The sequence below is a fragment of the Anas acuta genome, chromosome 10 (assembly GCF_963932015.1).
Source record: "Anas acuta chromosome 10, bAnaAcu1.1, whole genome shotgun sequence".
Taxonomy (NCBI): Eukaryota; Metazoa; Chordata; class Aves; order Anseriformes; family Anatidae; genus Anas; species Anas acuta.
In genome coordinates, this window is record NC_088988.1 from 5148856 (window position 1) to 5165795 (window position 16940).

At 40.6% G+C, this 16940-nt stretch overlaps 2 protein-coding genes across 15 annotated transcripts in view; one reads left to right on the forward strand and one right to left on the reverse strand.

The window, feature by feature from the left end:
* Positions 1 to 4132, forward strand: part of C10H16orf46 (chromosome 10 C16orf46 homolog) — a 15263-nt gene extending 11131 nt beyond the window's left edge. The window contains exon 4 of the mRNA XM_068693209.1: positions 292 to 4132. The gene's annotated coding sequence lies outside the window, so the exon portion shown is untranslated. The remainder of the gene's footprint in view (positions 1 to 291) is intronic.
* On the reverse strand, positions 1958 to 16867 carry ATMIN (ATM interactor). Of its 14 annotated transcripts, none has more exons than XR_011099831.1 (6): positions 16605 to 16867; positions 12107 to 12232; positions 11038 to 11237; positions 8118 to 10090; positions 5054 to 5091; positions 1958 to 2888 (listed from the first exon to the last, which is right to left on the reverse strand). XR_011099831.1 is itself a non-coding variant. In XM_068693203.1 (4 exons), exons 1-4 carry the CDS (start codon positions 16836 to 16838, stop codon positions 8260 to 8262), a joined length of 2391 nt encoding a protein of 796 aa, XP_068549304.1. In that variant the 5' UTR covers positions 16839 to 16867; the 3' UTR covers positions 1958 to 8259. The 14 variants fall into 14 exon arrangements, 1 of the variants encoding a protein (XP_068549304.1); XR_011099830.1 differs by having other exon boundaries at positions 1958 to 3159; XR_011099827.1 differs by having other exon boundaries at positions 1958 to 3699.
* Between the last annotated feature and the right edge of the window lie 73 nt (positions 16868 to 16940).

A 16940-nucleotide genomic window follows, 5' to 3' on the forward strand; every position in this document is an offset into this window, starting at 1 on the left:
TTCACAACACTTAAGTCATGATAAATGTGATGAAGTTATGTGACCTTGAAGACACTGGGTTCTTCTACCCCAGGAAACAGCAGCTTCTTGTTTACATGCAGACTCTCTCAAGAATAAAACCATTCCCGCTCAGGGAAAGGAAATAAACTTAAGTGCTAGATCAACTGGGAGTGTTTCCTGCATTCAAAGTGCCAAAACAAAACACGCGAAAGGGAATTGGTAACAGCAGTGTAAAAATACAATGAGAGAACACCTGAAAGCTAAATCAATGCTTCTGTCTTTTTGTTTTAGGTCCAGACTTCCAGGGGACTGATTCCAGAGAACACTTTGTCAAATCCTGGAGCCAGAAAGAAAGTCTGCCTCTCTTAAATTCAATTGTTTTGACAGAATGCAATCAATCAGCTTGCCAACAAGCAATTTCGTTAAGTGAAGGAAATTCAGAATCTAAACACAAACTGATCAGGGATGCTTTCACTGCCAACAGAAATAACAGTAAAGTCTCAGCAACACCAAGCAAGAAAGTAGTTCAAAAACATGTGGGGCTGATCTCTGAACAGCCATCGGCTTCTTCTTGATCTGTTCTTAATCAAGAGTCAATTTGTCCTGTCTTTTAGGCTGCCTTGCCATCTTTGCAAGTTTCATGAGGACAATCTGTTCAAAGTAGCTGACTTTTGTCCACAGGTGAAGTCTGCTCCATCTGAATAACAAGCCTGAAATAACTCAACCCAAACTAAGCAGAATATTGCTACAACAGGAATAGCCTGCTATTCCTGCAACGGTAGTCAGTTCCTAATACATTTGACTCTTTCAGAGCTAACTTTAAATGCTCTGAATGGGAATTTACTTTCTAGATACTTCCCACATACTGCCCCCTGGAAATACCTTCTATATTTTGCTACCACTGTGGCTGAATGCTGCCTCATGCACTTAGCATGTGATGGCACCGAAACCAGCAGCCTGGTACACACCACAGACAGAGTTTGTCGTGACTATAGCTGCTGTAATAGCACAGATGAATTTTCAGTGACAGAGCGTCTGCTTGTTCACCTATTCTGAATTGATATGGAAGTTGACAAGATACAAAAGTAATAATAAAAGCATTGTATATTCTCCAACAGAGGATGGTAGGACCATTATTATTAAGCATGGGGACTATACAGACGGGGACAAGTATCATCCATGCGCCAATTCAACCTAGTATAATAGTATTAAAATATCATTAAAATTATTTTCTCAATTAAAAATTATTTTCACAATTACATACAATATCTTTCAAAATAATATGAGCTATTAGAAAAGACTGTGATTTTCTAGCAGGGTACTTTGAAAGCTATTAATCACAAAGCAGTTAATTTCTGCTTAGGACTCCAGATTTTGTAAATTACACAAGTAGATGAGAGTGCAGAGAAGAACTCAAAGTAATCCTTCTGTCCTGATGGCCTGTTGTAGAAGAAAGGCACATCAGTGAGCTGAATTCCATGGCGCATGCAAGATAATTTAAATTTTGCATTCATTTCTAAGAGGTTTGAGGTGGAGCACCACTACTGCTGCCAGCCTGGATGCTGCTGGTTGGAAGAACCCAGCCCCAGCTACAGGCATCCAAGTCAGCACAAAAGTCTATGCACAGGCTCAGTTAAAAGGAGAGAACCTCTCTAATGGGTGTTCATAAAATGTAGCACCTTGTTATTCTGATTACTTTAGTGTTTTAAGTTTAAACTTCCTAGGATTCACTGGAAAGTAGGAGAACATAGCAAAACTCAAGTTTTTTGCAGCCTCTGAAGATAAAGGACTGATGCTGTAAGATCACTGTAAGTTACAAAACCTCTACAAATCCAAAAGATACCCAGCTTTCAAGAGGTAAGATGTTAAGGAGGAACGGGTGGTGCTTCCTAACAGGCACTGTATGCCCTGCCCAGGCCTCTGGAGGAGATCACAGCCATTACAACAGAAGGCAATAATTGGTTGAAGTTAACTTTATTCCAAAATATGTATAATTTACAGGACTAAATAAGTGCTTCATTTGTGAACAAAATGTTTCAATACTTGTGAATAACTTACTAGTAGCTTTGTGTAACACTTCAGTTTCCAACATCAGGAAATATGAAACAGTATTTTGGCACAGGATTTTCTCTGCATGCATTAATATACTTAAATGTTTCACATAGGACAACATTCCTTCTTTGGGATTGTCACTTGTAAAACAGGTATAGGAAATGAAAACTTGCTTTTCTCTGCTTGTTGCAAGTTTGTTGGCTTACATAGCAAGAATCATACATCAATATCCCTTGAAAACTAAATTTGTCCACTAGATCAAAATCCCACCAGTGATGAGAAAAAACATTTTAAGGTCATTTTCCAGACGTATTAACTCACACATGCTTTGGGAAAGGCTCACCCGTGAGACTTATTACTCATCCACTCCAAACAGTTACAAGTTTAAGTTAGATCATAATCAAATCTTGAATTCTGTAAGCTGCAAATAAAGGCTATTTTTCATATCTAGCTTTATTTTTATCATAGATGCACTTGCAAATATCTGTAAAATAGAATATTATCAGTCTAGCTCTGCATGCGAGTGCTTGAAGCATGCATGTAAAGCATTACTTGTTGTAAAATGAATGCTGCACAGTTTACATCATCACAAGCCATCTATTATATTCCATCGCTAGTTATGTTGAAGATACTCCTGAAAAGCCAGCATATGAAAAAGAATCAGATGGAAAGGATTTTTGTAGTTTGACTAGAGATCAGCAGCTCCTTTGGGAATTTCCACTGTTTCAGGCTGTCGGATTACATTTTCGGTGAAGCGGAACAGTCGCACACGAGACAAACATAACATCACCCTGACTGCGAGGCAATGCAGAGTTGAACGACGTAGTTCCTCGATGCTGTTCATTGCATAGCAATGGCAATTGAAACAAGAAAATGCAATCATGCTCTAAGCAGCAAATCCTTCTAGCACTCATTTTGATTCACATCAACCATGAAAACAAACAAAAAAGACAGTAACAAAAGGAACAGAAGATGCACGTCTGCACCATGCATTGAAGCAGCTTGCTACCACTGAGCAACCCTATCCTCATAGTGTTCATATGAAATCATCAACGGAGGTCTGTTTACAGTAGATCTCTTCTATTAGGAACTCAAGTATAGCAGCACCTTAAAACAAACATGAATGAAAATGCTTGCAAGGCCCACAGCATTAAAAACATTTTGGTGTGAATGTATTTGGAAGAGTAAGTTGTACATTAAGGTCATGTTTAAAAAAAAAACACAAAACATTTCAAAAATAACTTAGAGGAAGCTATCTATACAACCTTCATGATAAAGGCAAGTAAGTTTGGTTCACCTATGAATTGTCATTTCAGTAACAGTTACTATTTTGCAAGTTGAGCACCTTATGTTGATTGACTAGGTATTTTATTGGTTTTACTTATGCCATATTTGAAAAAGTTATTTAAAAACAAACAAGAAACCCTCAAGATCTCTCAGATCAATGCATACATCTCTTTTCCAAGCCACACAGAAAGATCAATTTACATCTGACCAACCATGTGAGTGTTACCAGGATAAAGATTTCAAACAGTGGAAGGCCGTCACCTTTCTTTGTTCTGTTGCCTCCACACTCTCAGGGTACGTATGGCTAACAGGGAAATTTAACCTTTTGTTTTCAACAGAAAACATGACTGAGAGCGTGCCCTGGAATAAAATTTTGAAAGGAGTGTTAATTACATACATGTTACAGGTGCTGAAATGGTTAACAAGACAACATCTCCGAAGGCTGTCTTTACAGCTTTAAGTTAAATAGCTGCATATATTACTATTATTTCATGATTTCATATCATTTGGAAGTGAGAAGTTTCTAGACAAAAACAGCTTTGTATAGCTAAGAAGATGTGTCATTAATAAACTCTGACTTTAAACTAGCGATGTCTTTTAAGCTGACATGAAGAGCTAGGGGTAAGATTCGCTCCCTACTCAGAGCAGAAGCAAGTATTTACAGGTGTGTTAGGGGAAATAGACATAACCCTAACTCCTAAAGCAGAAGCAGCTTATCTGCTCTCATACAAGCTTTTAGCATCAAATGACAAAAAAAAAAAAACCAAAAAAAAACACAACACACAAACAAACATGGAAGGCAACAAGACAAGACTTAAGTTTTGGCTGCTTTGTGCTTCGCATAGAATGCATGTCCCAGATTTGCTTATGTTTCATTTCTGTCTGATTTTTTATATGCCTTGAAAGTGGGATGTATTTAACTTTTATAAGTCAGTGTTCTTTCAGGAGCCAAAAATTTCAAGCAGAACCACTCAGTTTTGCCTACATGTGTACCCAATTCTATTAAACAGCACAAAACTACGTTTTGCTAAAACATATCCGTGACTTACGAATATCTCCAGCTATCTGAAGAAGTGCAAGACACTGATATGTTTATTTTGAAATTGCTTGGAACAAGTTGGATCCATTAGACAGTGCAGCTAGCAAATACACCTTTTCTGACCAAGACTACGATGTTCTGTTAAGAATCAGTGAGGCTGAAATTACAGTAAACTGAATGCAAGATTAAAGTTTTTTTCTGATAAACTTATGATCTAGAAGTCCTGTGAAGTCTTTGAAAATAGTGTTACCACTAGTAATTTGTCAGGCTCTATGGGCATTTGCACTTGTTTTCTGAAGCTCTGACTATCCTTCCCAGAGACAGAAGACTGAACTTGCAGAAGCAGCAGTTGATACACAACAGTAAATCTCAGGCTAACTTCCTCCTTAAAAAATAAAGAAAAGCTCAAGCCAAACTACCAAACTAGTGACTAATTCAGTTTTAGAGTAGTATTACACAGACATCCAGATCGAGATCCAGTAATTGCAGCATAACTTAATTAAGCAGGAAATGCAAAGAGTAAGCACAAGTAATATTAGTATCACTTCCAGATAAAAATTTGTGCTCAGAGGCTGTGGAGAGTCTGATGTTACTTTCTGCATAGCGGTTCAAATGGCAGTAGAGGATACAAGAGAGAATTAGCAAAATAGAAAGTTGCTACTGATCAATACTTACAACAGAAACAGTGCCTCGAAAATCAAATCAGAGACAAACTGCAGAAAAAGGGAGATAAGTATCATTTCAGTACTACCAAGAAATAGTTCTGATTGAAATTTATTTTGAGAACAATGGCCAAAACAGAAAATTAACCATTTAAACGAATCTGTTTAATTTTTAAGAGTAAGTAGTATTGATCATGATTTTTTTCAGATCAGGTTTCAATAGGTTTCCTGAGGAATTCAGGAACTCTGAACAGTCTGTTGTAGTCTTTGCATTTGCACAAAAATACTTAATGTATCCAAAATAAGGGACGTATGCCACTAACATAGGATCCAAACTTGTTTCTTTTACGGGGAACCAAACTTCTGAAAAAAATACATTAATTTAGGGAAGCAGCTCACTGACGAAAGACAATGCGAGTACATTTAATGATTTTTTAATACTTTCAGTAAGTAACTTCATGTTGTAGTACTGTGCTCATCTAATTAAAGTTCAAACTTTTAAACTGATGAGGAAAGGAAATGGTATTTGCACGTTCTAACAGAACACACTTATAAATACTTTTAATTACAAAACACAATAAATGAGTAACAGCTGTATTGTAAGACTGTCCACACAAACCTTCCTTTTTTTTTTTTTTTTTTTTTTCCTCCTGAGAGTCACTGTTGTTAAGGGTTGGCTTACACCTTAACAACATGATGAGTCTCATTTGGATTTGTAAATTAGCTTAGAAGTCCTTGAAATGCCAGCTGGTCTCTCAGAAGGTTGAAACTCAAAGCCTTCTGTAATTCTGTTCCTCACCACTTGAGAGTTCTTCTCTTGCAGAAACAGACCAGCTTTCTATATTCAGAGGTAACAGTTTCTCACTTCTGCCTTCTACAGCTGTGAGAAATAGTTTTCCCCAACTCTCAATTCCCTTTGTCTCAGTAATCTAGGAATCAGATTCATAGCAGCTTGTGTCTCTCTAGACAACTCGCACACTGACAATGGGGAAGCCTCTGCAAGCAGAAGCGTTCTCTGGTATTCCAGCTGGGGGAAGAAAGGAGAAGGAAAAACACTTTTAAAGCCCAAAGACGTAACACGAGTAGATAAACACTGCAATGCAATAAATTAACTCAATTTTGTCATTCACCTTATTTCTCAAAGTAGGTAGGCAAACAAAAATCGGTCACACCTTACAAAATAAAGAATTACAAATTATGTCTTCCTTTTCCAGTATATCTCACCCTCAAGATTAGAACTCTAGACCTTGTGAGAACTGGTGGGACTTTCCTAAAAAAGTAAAGCAAAATTGCTGTACTCCCGATGGAGAATACAAGATTTATTTATGCAGTTTCTTCAGCCAGCTCCTGAAAGTGTCTGAACACCCACCTAGAAGTGCTGAAAAACTAAAAAGGCAACGCATTCGTGGTTTCAGGCCTTTTTTTTTTTTTTCCCTCCCCTCTCCTCAGGAGGAAAATGAAAGTTTCAGGGTTGAAGAGATGATCTCCAGCATCAATTGCGATACTTAGTAGTGTGTTGACTTAACCATGGCAATTTAAAGCGTAGTGGGAAGAGAGAATAAAATGGAAAGGTTTGCTCATTTTCAACAAAACAAGCTAGCTGCATTGGATGAGTAACTGAACTCCCACATCCTTCAGCTGAGGATACGGAGCTGCACAGAGTGTAGTGAGCCTTCAAAAACTAAGGCTTGGACAAACATCTACTGGTGGGCTGCCTAGTAAATATACAGCCAATAGCTCTCCTCTTATAATAGAGGAGCAAAATCTATTACAGGCCCAGGAATCTGACACGAAGATGTTTTGCTTTTCATTTAAGGTAACAGAAACTAAAACCTGCCGAGGACAAAACCAGAGGCCTACATTTTGCAGGTATTGTAAGGAGACAAAAATCAGTTAAGGCCAAATTCCAGCATACATTCACAACTGGCTTACATTTTTCATGTAAATGCATCTACTGCAAGTATGGTACCGGGGTAAAATAAACATAAAATTGAGGGGTGACATGTTTCTCTTTGAGAAATCAGTCTGAGTTTTTGATTACACTCAGCAAACTCTCCAAAAGCAGCAGGCACCACCAGCTGCAGATCAATGTGCAAAAGGAAAATACACCTCCTCTTCCAAAGGGCTTTGGTGAGCTGATCTGGCAGCTCTGTTGTACAGAGCTCAGGCTGCTTTGCTTCTGGAAGCAGAAGTTCAAAGTCCAAAACCAGGAGAGTAGGTGCAGGAGTATCTTAGAGAATTTAATTTCTCACCTTTAAAGGTTTCTGTTAAGGTAATGGAAATATAAACCCTTATAACATTTCCCAGCTTGTATCTGGTAGAGGCTAGGGGAACTTCAGCAAAAACAAATTATTCCAGTTTTTGAGGCACAAGCATTATAACATTTGCATCTAACACTCAGCAATAATTTAAGCAGATCTCTCCTGAAGACTCTAAAAATGTTTTAAGTCCCATTTATTACACTAGCTAAAAAGACAACATATTTTTCTCTGTAATTATGTATTCTAAGTTATTTTCCTACCATTCAAAGGGCATCAGTGCCACCTGGGGGAAAAAACCTACTGCTTTCTACATTTTTTCTTTAAAAAAAACCCTCAATGTTCAATAATTCAAGAGTCTACGTGTATCTAAGCCTGTTGGACAGGTGTTTGGAAAATACTGACTTATACAGGAGAGAGAACTGTGAAGGCATAAAGTAAAAGACAACAATACAGCTTATTATGTCCATGCCAGATTTAAAATACAAGCTACTAAAAAAAAAAAAAGTAAACAAAAGTAGCTTACACTAAGAGAATCCTCCCCCGTAAGTTCAGGGAAGCATCAGAATTGGACAGGTCAGGTTTTGGTCCAGCACAACGGAACCCTATATATAAGCCAGAAATAGATATATATGGGACACCTTGGAAAGTTCTTCCGTTTAAGTGAAGCAGTATCAGCTTTGTAAAGAAGTCTGAGCAAAAAACATAGGCACCACAAACTTTTGTTTAAGGTTCAACCATACATTAATGTTATGCCCTCCCCCAGCCCGCCTTTACGCACACATGGTGTATGTTGAAGTTACATACTCAATGAAGTACCTTCAGCACGAGAAGTCTCTTAGGCCAACTGCACGCAGTAACTACATTCAACAATGCAAAATGGGTGACTTGGTCAATCTCTCTCTCTCCCACCCCAATAATTTAATTTCAAACCACACAAAACAGTTTTGTGACACAGTACTCAATGGCTGGGCTTGTCAGAGCTCTGAAACAAGGAGCACAGCTCTTCACAGGTCTGTGTTTCTACCGAACTGAACTGGGACTCCATTGTATTCCAGGCTAAGTCAGCCAGAAGAAAGTCATCCATTGCTGTCTGTGTCTCGTTGCTGGTAAGGAATAAATTCCCCAGATTCTCAAAGCAGCTGTCCATAGTCTGTGTTTCAGCACTACTGAGCTGGACTTTGCTTTCTATGCTCTGATTAGGTATGTTTTTAGTGGCAGGATATACTTCTGTCTGGGTTTCTGTATCCGATGAGTCAGTACTCATGGAGAAACTAGACTGCTTCAGAATGCTTCCTAAAGGCAGGTGGGTATTACTGTCCAAGAAGAAATTCAAGTCTGTCTGTGTCTGTGTGTCAAACATCTCCAAACCTAAGAAGTTAGAATTCCCTCTGCAGCTATACGATTGAGTGGCACTATCTGAAAATAAGAAATCGGTCTGAGTTTCAATGTCCAGCGACTCCAAAACTGGCTCAGAGTTTAGGGTACCAAGCTCGCTCTCTTCGGTCTGAGTTTGGATATTGGATGCTGAAAAGAACTCCTCAATGTCAAAGTCTATTCCTGTGCTCTGTGATGGACCAGATGGCAGATGTGTGTCAGCATTAGAGCTAGTCTCGGACAAAAGGCCACGATTATCCAGGGTCTGGCCAGACATGTTTCCTGAAAAGATATTTTCCAGATCACTTAGCAAGTCCATTGTCTGCGTTTGATTATCCATCGTATTTTGAGGTGGAAGTATATTAGTCTGGGTATTAAAGCCGATAAGGGATTCAGACTTGACTGTATCTTGATTGAGGCTCTTGCAATTACTCCTCTGCAGCAAGGCTTGATCAATATTTGCAGTCATTAAGTTGTTTTCTGGAAGCTCAATCTGAGTAGAAACATTATATGATGAATGAACGTTGTCAAAGATGTCACTGCACATGACAGCCTGGTCCATTTGCACTCTTCCATCAATGGAGTCCTGCGTTCTACTGGTTTGGGTCTCTCTAGAAATGCCACATGTAGGGAAACAAGCCTGACTGAAATCATCAGTCTGAGCAGCTATGGATGAAGTCAGTTTGGAAGCAGGCAGCAGCGTCTGTGTTTGTACACTGATGGGTAGTGAAACCTGTGAACTAAATGACAGATCTGTCTGAGAGCAAGAAGACACAGAAGAATCGGGAGTCCAGGCTGCAGCCGGCACAAAGTTCTGTGAAATATAAGATAAGTCAGTCTGTACATTTATTGAAGAAATGTTACTCTTATGACAAACATTCCCCGGTTCTTGACCTGGGCTATTTGGTGCAACCTTGTCCAAGTCAACTTGCACACCAGTGCTTACTGGTTCCTTATCACCAGAATTTGTTACTTTTGAGACAGGCATAGTGTCTTTAAATACAAGAGTTTCTGCCTCCAGTGCTGGAATCAGAATTCCTACAGACTGAGGCAATAAGTGAACGGTACTTAAAACTGAACCTTGATTATCAACAGCCACTACAACAGGTTTGACAGAAGAATCTGTTGCAGACACATACACAGGCAAGTGAGCGAGCTGCATCACTGGAAGTTTAACCAAAGCCACCTTGGGCTTTGGCAAAAGCATCTTCGGTGTACATTTTGGCTGTACTTGCTTCGTGAGGTTAGAATTGCAGGAACCTTCAAAAGAGGCCACTAGTTTCACTTCAGATGACTCCAATTCCTGAGTGCCAGGATTACTATTATGTGTATCGATGAGTGCTTTATTTGCTTTCTCTGCCAACTGCTGATTATGTACGGAGGTTTCCATTTTCCTTTTCTTACTAGGAGGATCCCTGTGAATACGAGATCAATAATTTATATTCTCTTCAAGCATAAAACATCTGCCTTCCATGTTTTGAGTCAAGACATTGAAAACAAACTCAGGTCCCAGAGGAGGCTGGAGATGACAGGACAACCAATCCTGATTAACATACCAAAAAATCTCCATGCACCTTAGTGTTGTAAAATTTCATTCCTTACTCTCCCATTTATGAAAAAAAAAATATATATACATTTTTTATGAAGACCTATGTTCTAAAAGGAGGTTGAGAAACTTTTTTCCCCTTTGTATGTTAAGCACTCTGATTTGAAGATGTTTACTCTGTTATTTTGATGTGAACTCAGACTGAGTATTGATGAAACAGAGTTTATAAAATTAGCACACAGGTAAAGGTCTCTCATGGAAACAGGATACAATTAGCACTCCCTCACACAAAATTTTGCAGCCGTTCAGTCTCCAAGGAATACAGGCTAGGCCTCAGGAAACAGACTGTCCTTTATGAAATATACATACACACTTTAAGACAACTATAAATCAAAATATGTATATATAGGCTTTTTTTTTTTTTTTAAAAGAGAAGAATCCACTAAAACTTGCAAGGGTGACTAGACTATACAGGAAAAACTCAACTGCATTGCACACCAGTTACCAGCTGTAAACATTTCCAAATCATCTCTACTTTCACGGAACTGTAAAAGCACTTCCAACAAGTGTTAGCAGTAACTCACTGTTTTATATACAATGAAAACTGAAAATTGATCTTATTGATTAGACATTCATCACTGCCTGAAACAAAACAAACTGCTAAAAGCAACAAAACAAAGAAACTGCTGGATAGTTAAAACAATGTGAGCCAATCTCAAAAGTAATCAACAGAAAGGAGACAAAAAGACAGTATATGGGACACCGAGGACTCAGAGATGAATACAAATAGCATCAGTTTAATTGATTCACTTTTACCTGTGCTCTGCAGGAATTTCGTGGCCAGTTCTGTAAATATGAGACAGTAATGCTGGCCTGCTGGCATATGGGCACCCGCAAGTACACCGGAAAGTCTTGCCACAGTCCTCTATGTGCCGTTTCAAATACCATTCTGTACCATAGGAGTTACTACATTTATCACATTTGTGCTTCTTTTCAGCATGCATCTTCATAAAGTGCTACAATACACAATGAAAAGCAAACATTAGCCTTCAGGTAAGCTAAAGATGAATTCGAGGAAACATAAAAAATAAAAATGTAAATATTAAAGTAGTACTGAAGAGTAGAATTAGAATCTTTCGAGTCTCATTAGGAAGAGTTACAAACTTAAAGAATTCAACAGAAACCATTAAAGTTTGCAAATCTTGTACTACGTGCATCTTACAATACACACTACCTTCAAGTTAAGAAAACTTGGGATTGAATAGAAAAGTTTCCTTGCCCAAGCTGGAGTACAGGTGACTAGTGAAATGTAACAATTAACAAGTTTTTATTTGCATGTATGCTGTGTATACACAAAAATCATACTATTTTCAGCTAAGCCGTGAGAATGGTCTCTTGGGAGGTGCCCGATCATATTAGCTCTTTATCAGCAGCTTTCACCACTTCAAAATGCAGATAAAAATGTGTGTGCCCTAATGCCATCGGAATTTTCTTATTGACATTAATGAACTACAGGTGAATCTTGCCAAAGAGTGTGGCAAGTACATGTTGCAACATGGAGACACTCCTGAGGATCTACAACTGAGCAAAGAGTTTCAAGTCAAACAAATCAACTTCAGAGCAAACATCAGAACTTTTTATTTATGGCACCAAGTGCTAGATACCCATTCTCCTAGGAACCAGGTACCACAGGTGACCAGAGAAGAGTGGGGTTTTTAATCCCACACAATGAAACAAGTCACGTAGAACTCTACTCATGTAGAGTTTCTGCATATACTTATAGATGCTGGGTGCTCGTATCCAAATGCAAAAGCATACACTCTTTGGAGACGAGATGATCAGTATCAAAACAATATAAGAATAATACTTTAGGAAAAAGAATTACCTGTTTCACAAGAGAAAATTGGGAAAATGGTCTGTTTGGTCCTCTAGGGCAGCCTTCGATAGGACAGCAGTAGAATTTCTGTGGAGTTTTCAACCCTTTCCTTATGGGTGCATTAAATTTTCCATCCTGAAAAAGAATAAATTGACAACAATTCTACAGGTCTGCATACTAAAGGCACCACCCAGGACATACATCAACTTTATTAGTTTATGCAGTGGAAAGTTCTAATAGGATTTTCCCCCTATGTGGATGCTACCTTGCAAATTTACAAGAAATACATCAGAATTACCAAGTGAAATCACAACAAGCTCTACAGAGCGCTGGTACTGTACTGTTCTACTTCTACCGAGATATTTGCTTGAGGTTGCAAGTTATACCCATCTTTTGTGCTATTTGAGCCAAAAAGCTTTCCCCACAGGTACTACACTACACTGCCAATTCAATGTGTAGCACAGTCTACCTGAAGCTCTGTTAAAGTAAGTCATATATTGTATAACAATTTTCTGACACTAGAATTTTGCTGGCACTATTTAGAGTTGACCTGAAGAATGAAGAAATGAAGAATGCAAGTACACACTGCCACTTAATTCAGATCATAAACCAAAATTCACTTATTCTATGAAACTTGTAACTGGTATGCTAATTCTGAACCTCCAAATATGAAGCAACTGATACACCCGTGTATTCCAATAATATATATAATATACCTCATTGACTTTATCATATGCATACAACAGAAGGACATAACTGACTCAAAAAGGACCTCAAAAATATATATAAAAAGGACACGCTGATGGGATTATCCAGATTGCTCAACAAAGAATCAATCCTATTGAGGACACAGCCCTGGAAACCAGACAAGACACATCCCTCTAGACATAACCTAACTGGAAGAGTCTCAGTGGAAGCATCAAACAAGTGTCCTAGCAAAAAAAAAAAATAAAAGCAAACAATTAGCAAAAAAATGATGCTCAGAGTAGCTGAGTCTCCTTACACCGTGAGACTGAGTAGAGGCCGACCAAGTCCCCAGAGCCAGTTAAAGCAGGCCAGCAGGCCATGATGCATCTCCACAATCATTATTCAGGTGCGAGTTACTGGAGCATGCCCTAATTGAGCTCTGTTTCTGCTTTTCCTCAGTGAGATAACAATCGGAGCACACACAGGAAGTGTTGAAATGTTGATTTCGTACCACCGACTCCCTAACTATGTTCTCTGGGCAGATCTCCAGCTGTTCCTGCTTACACAGGTTAGACCATCCGCAAGGAATCCACACCATGCAGCAGCAGGATCAGGTGAAGTAAACACGGAGTACTCACAACAGCTGCCAGAGCAGCGGGCTCGCTGCTTCACCTGCTCTTCTTACCCAGCTACAGCCATAACCCAACAGCTCTGGGTGCTGAGCAACTAGAAGCTTGTTATTGAAGCATTTACTTCACCTGCACTTCAGGAATATCACAAGTTAGTGGGACACTTCTAAGATTCTATTTTAACTCAATCTAAGATACCTAAAATGTCACTTACACTTCCACATGCTCAACGTTGCTACGAGTTCATTTGGATTAATGACATACTATACTCAAGAAAGGAAAGTTTAGAGTATCTTGATCAAAATGATCAGCTGCCAGTTCACACAGGCACAAAAACCCAGCAGCAGATGAACTCTCTAAAAACGGAGTTTTCATGCAATGTTTTAATATTTTAAGCATTTTCTGTATGTGCAGCAGCTTTTCCCATGGATGAGCCTTTCACAAACAGGCAGGTTTTTATCTCTGCTGAGTAATTCCTGAGAAATTTAGTTGCTCCAGCCACACTGCAATTACTCTTGTTAACCCCAAATTTACCCAAAAACAATTTTACCAGATGCAAGCCAAAGTGTACAGGAGGAATAAAAGGTTTACCTTTAATTCAAAACTACATTTGGTCTCTCCTGCTGCTGATGAAATCACCAAGCTCAGCAAGCAGCAATTTGAGTTGCTTAGAAGTGCGTTATATCTATCGTTACAGTTCAGTAAATAACACAGCAATATGTTCAGGCACTTAGGTAAACTGGTGTCAGATTTTTAAGAACTACCCAAGTACTAACACAGAGAATAAAGCCAAGCGTTTAAAAGCTATGTGTACACAAGTGATGCATTTCTTCAGTAAAGAGAATTTACCCTTACTATAAAAACCTAGTGTGGTAGTGCAACATTTGCATTTTGGTAACTGACCCGAAGCTTAAGCTGTCCTCTCCAGTCCACCACTGGCAAGTCTGCTTGCTATCACTGCAACCCACAGAACACTCTCCTTTGCATCAATTCCTCTAGCTGCATTTTTAAAGCACACAGATGTCTTCCCCTTCTCTCCCTACAATAATATAGACAAAAGACAGAACGATTCAAAAACTTTTCAAGCCTAATACATTAAAGTCCAGCTTCTAGCCATTGTCCTCATTTGTTCACTGGCTTACTTAAGCTAAGGAGCCAGAAAACAAGCAGTTAGGAATCAACACTTCATCATATCTTCTTCTTTGTTAGGCCAAACAAACCAAATTCTTCTAATTTCCCTTTGTCAGCCACCCTTGCCATTCATCATCCTTAGCTGCTCTTTTCTACACCTCTCTGGGGTTTGTTTTAGCTTATTTGAATCAGATTCCTGCCTGGCAGCAGAGACAGAGGATGTCCTTCTGAAACATTTCAGGCTTGTCCTTCTCACAGCAGCATTACCCTAAAGGGTCCCATGCCTGTGACCAGGTAATTTGTGTGTTTCCCATTTCAGTTACATCTGTTACAAACGAGGACTGGTCAATTCTGTTATTAGTTCACAGGACTAGGACCTTTCACAAGGTCATCTTGCTTTCTTACATAAATGTCGCCTGCTGCAGTCACAATACCTCATCATTTTTGTTATTGCAAGATCTTATTGGTACTAACTCTACTAATGACAATTAACCATGTCAACCTTCAGCACTACGACATCCTCTTCTTCCTTAGCACTTCCTTACTAGCTCATTTGCTAAGCCCTATTTTCACTAATACCTTGTGTATCACTGACAAATAAGAACTACTACATTCTTTTACTCTTGGCAATCAGGTCTTCCCTAAACTGTACTTGGTGTCCGCTGCATATGCTCAGAGTATGAGCTCAAAACTTAAAGGACGTCTGCTGAACCTGAACGACTGCTCCCTTTGTGCCTCTGCTCGTACTTACATGCAAGATACAATGAATAAATAAGACAAACGTTGTCAGCAAATATCACATTTCTACTCAGTCTGTTTTTTCCCCACCACTTTCAAGTGGAAACTGAAATAATAAAATTGACAGCAAACATTAATGAGGAAATCTGGTGTGAATATGGAAATAGAGCAACTGCAGAGAGGAGATTGCAAGAGTCCTTGAGACTATCCCCTTTTGTTCATCATGAGCTCAAACACATTGTTGACGCTAATTTGCCATTTTACTAAACAAATGTTTGTTGTTTACAGGCCGTGGCTGCATTTTCAGAAAGCAGCTGGGAACGCTCCTCTTGAAGTTGTCCGGGAACAGCATTCCCCCTCACACATCCCACATTGTCATTCGGAGAAAAATAAGGGCATCGTTATGAAATGCCCACACTCAGAAACACACTGGCTCAGCTGGGGCCCCTGCCCTCCTCCCCCCAGACACACTGTACATGCTCTCAGCAGTACAACAGCAACGAGGGCGTTCCTCCCAAATGGCATCCACGGGGTTTTGGTGCTGTTATTCAGACATGAAAAATAAATAACTAAATAAAGATCAGCCCAACTTTAACACCCAGTGTTTGGATTATGGTGCTGCTGTTATTCAGGCATTAAAAAAACAAGTCTTAGAATCATTATGGTTGGAAAAGCCCTCCAACCTCCATGATCATCTGGACCAGCCATCCCCCTGCTGCCAACATCACCCACAAAACCACGTCCCCAGGCACCACGTCCAGCCTTTCCTTGAACACCCCCAGGGCTGGGGACACCACCACTTCCAGGGCAGTTATAACAGTCAGCGTTGGGATTGTGCTGCTGCTGTTACCGAGGCATTAAGAAATAAATAACGCTCTTATTGAGGCAATAAAAATAAATACGAATACAGTCACCCCAACCATAACACTGGGCGTTTGGGCTGTGAGGCTGACTGGTAAGGGTGGGGGCCGCGGTGTGTGGCAGCTGACAGGCGGGACCCCGCCTCACCGCAGGGAGGTGATAAAGGTGATAAAGGTATTGATAAAGGTGATCCAAGCCCCGAGCGCCCAAGCCCCTCATGTTCGGGGGGCGACCCCACAGCGGTTTCTGAGCGGTATCCCCCCCACAGCGCTCTCACACCCCCCTCTCGCACGCTTTCTCCACAAGGAGAGGATTTAAAGGAGGGGGCGGCGGCAGCACCCAGAGCCTCCCTCCCCTCCCCTTCCCCTTCTCCCCTCAGCGCCGGGCCAGGCCGGGCCGTGAGGCGCCGGCGGCCCCGCTCCCCCCCTCCCTCACCCCCTCTCCCCGTGTCGGGGCGGTACCTGCATGCGGTGCGCCTTGCTGAGGTGCATGCTGAGCGCGGGGCTGTTGGGCAGCACCTTGGCGCAGCCGGGCACGGTGCACAGGATGTTGGTGCGCACCTGGCACAGCTCCGTCACCGACGGCCGCACCAGCTCCCGGGCGGGAGCCGCCTCCCCCCCCACCCCTCCTCCGCCAGCACCCGGCGGCAGCGCCGCCTGCCCCGGCCCCGCGCCCCGCCGCGCCGCCGCCGCCATCTTGGTGTCAGGTGCTCGGCCGGAGCTTCCGCCGCGCGGCACCGCCCCGCCGCGACGTCACCGCCCCCTCGGTGTGACGTCACGCCCGCTGCCGTTACGTCA

Excerpts from the sequence above, each read along its gene's own strand:
- ATMIN (XM_068693203.1), bottom strand. The coding sequence starts at position 16,838 with ATGGCGGCGGCGGCGCGGCGGGGCGCGGGGCCGGGGCAGGCGGCGCTG. Across the intron at positions 11,238-12,106 it reads AATTTTCTCTTGTGAAACAG|CACTTTATGAAGATGCATGC; the intron begins GTAATTCTTTTT and ends TGTGTATTGTAG. Across the intron at positions 10,091-11,037 it reads GAAATTCCTGCAGAGCACAG|GGATCCTCCTAGTAAGAAAA; the intron begins GTAAAAGTGAAT and ends TCGTATTCACAG.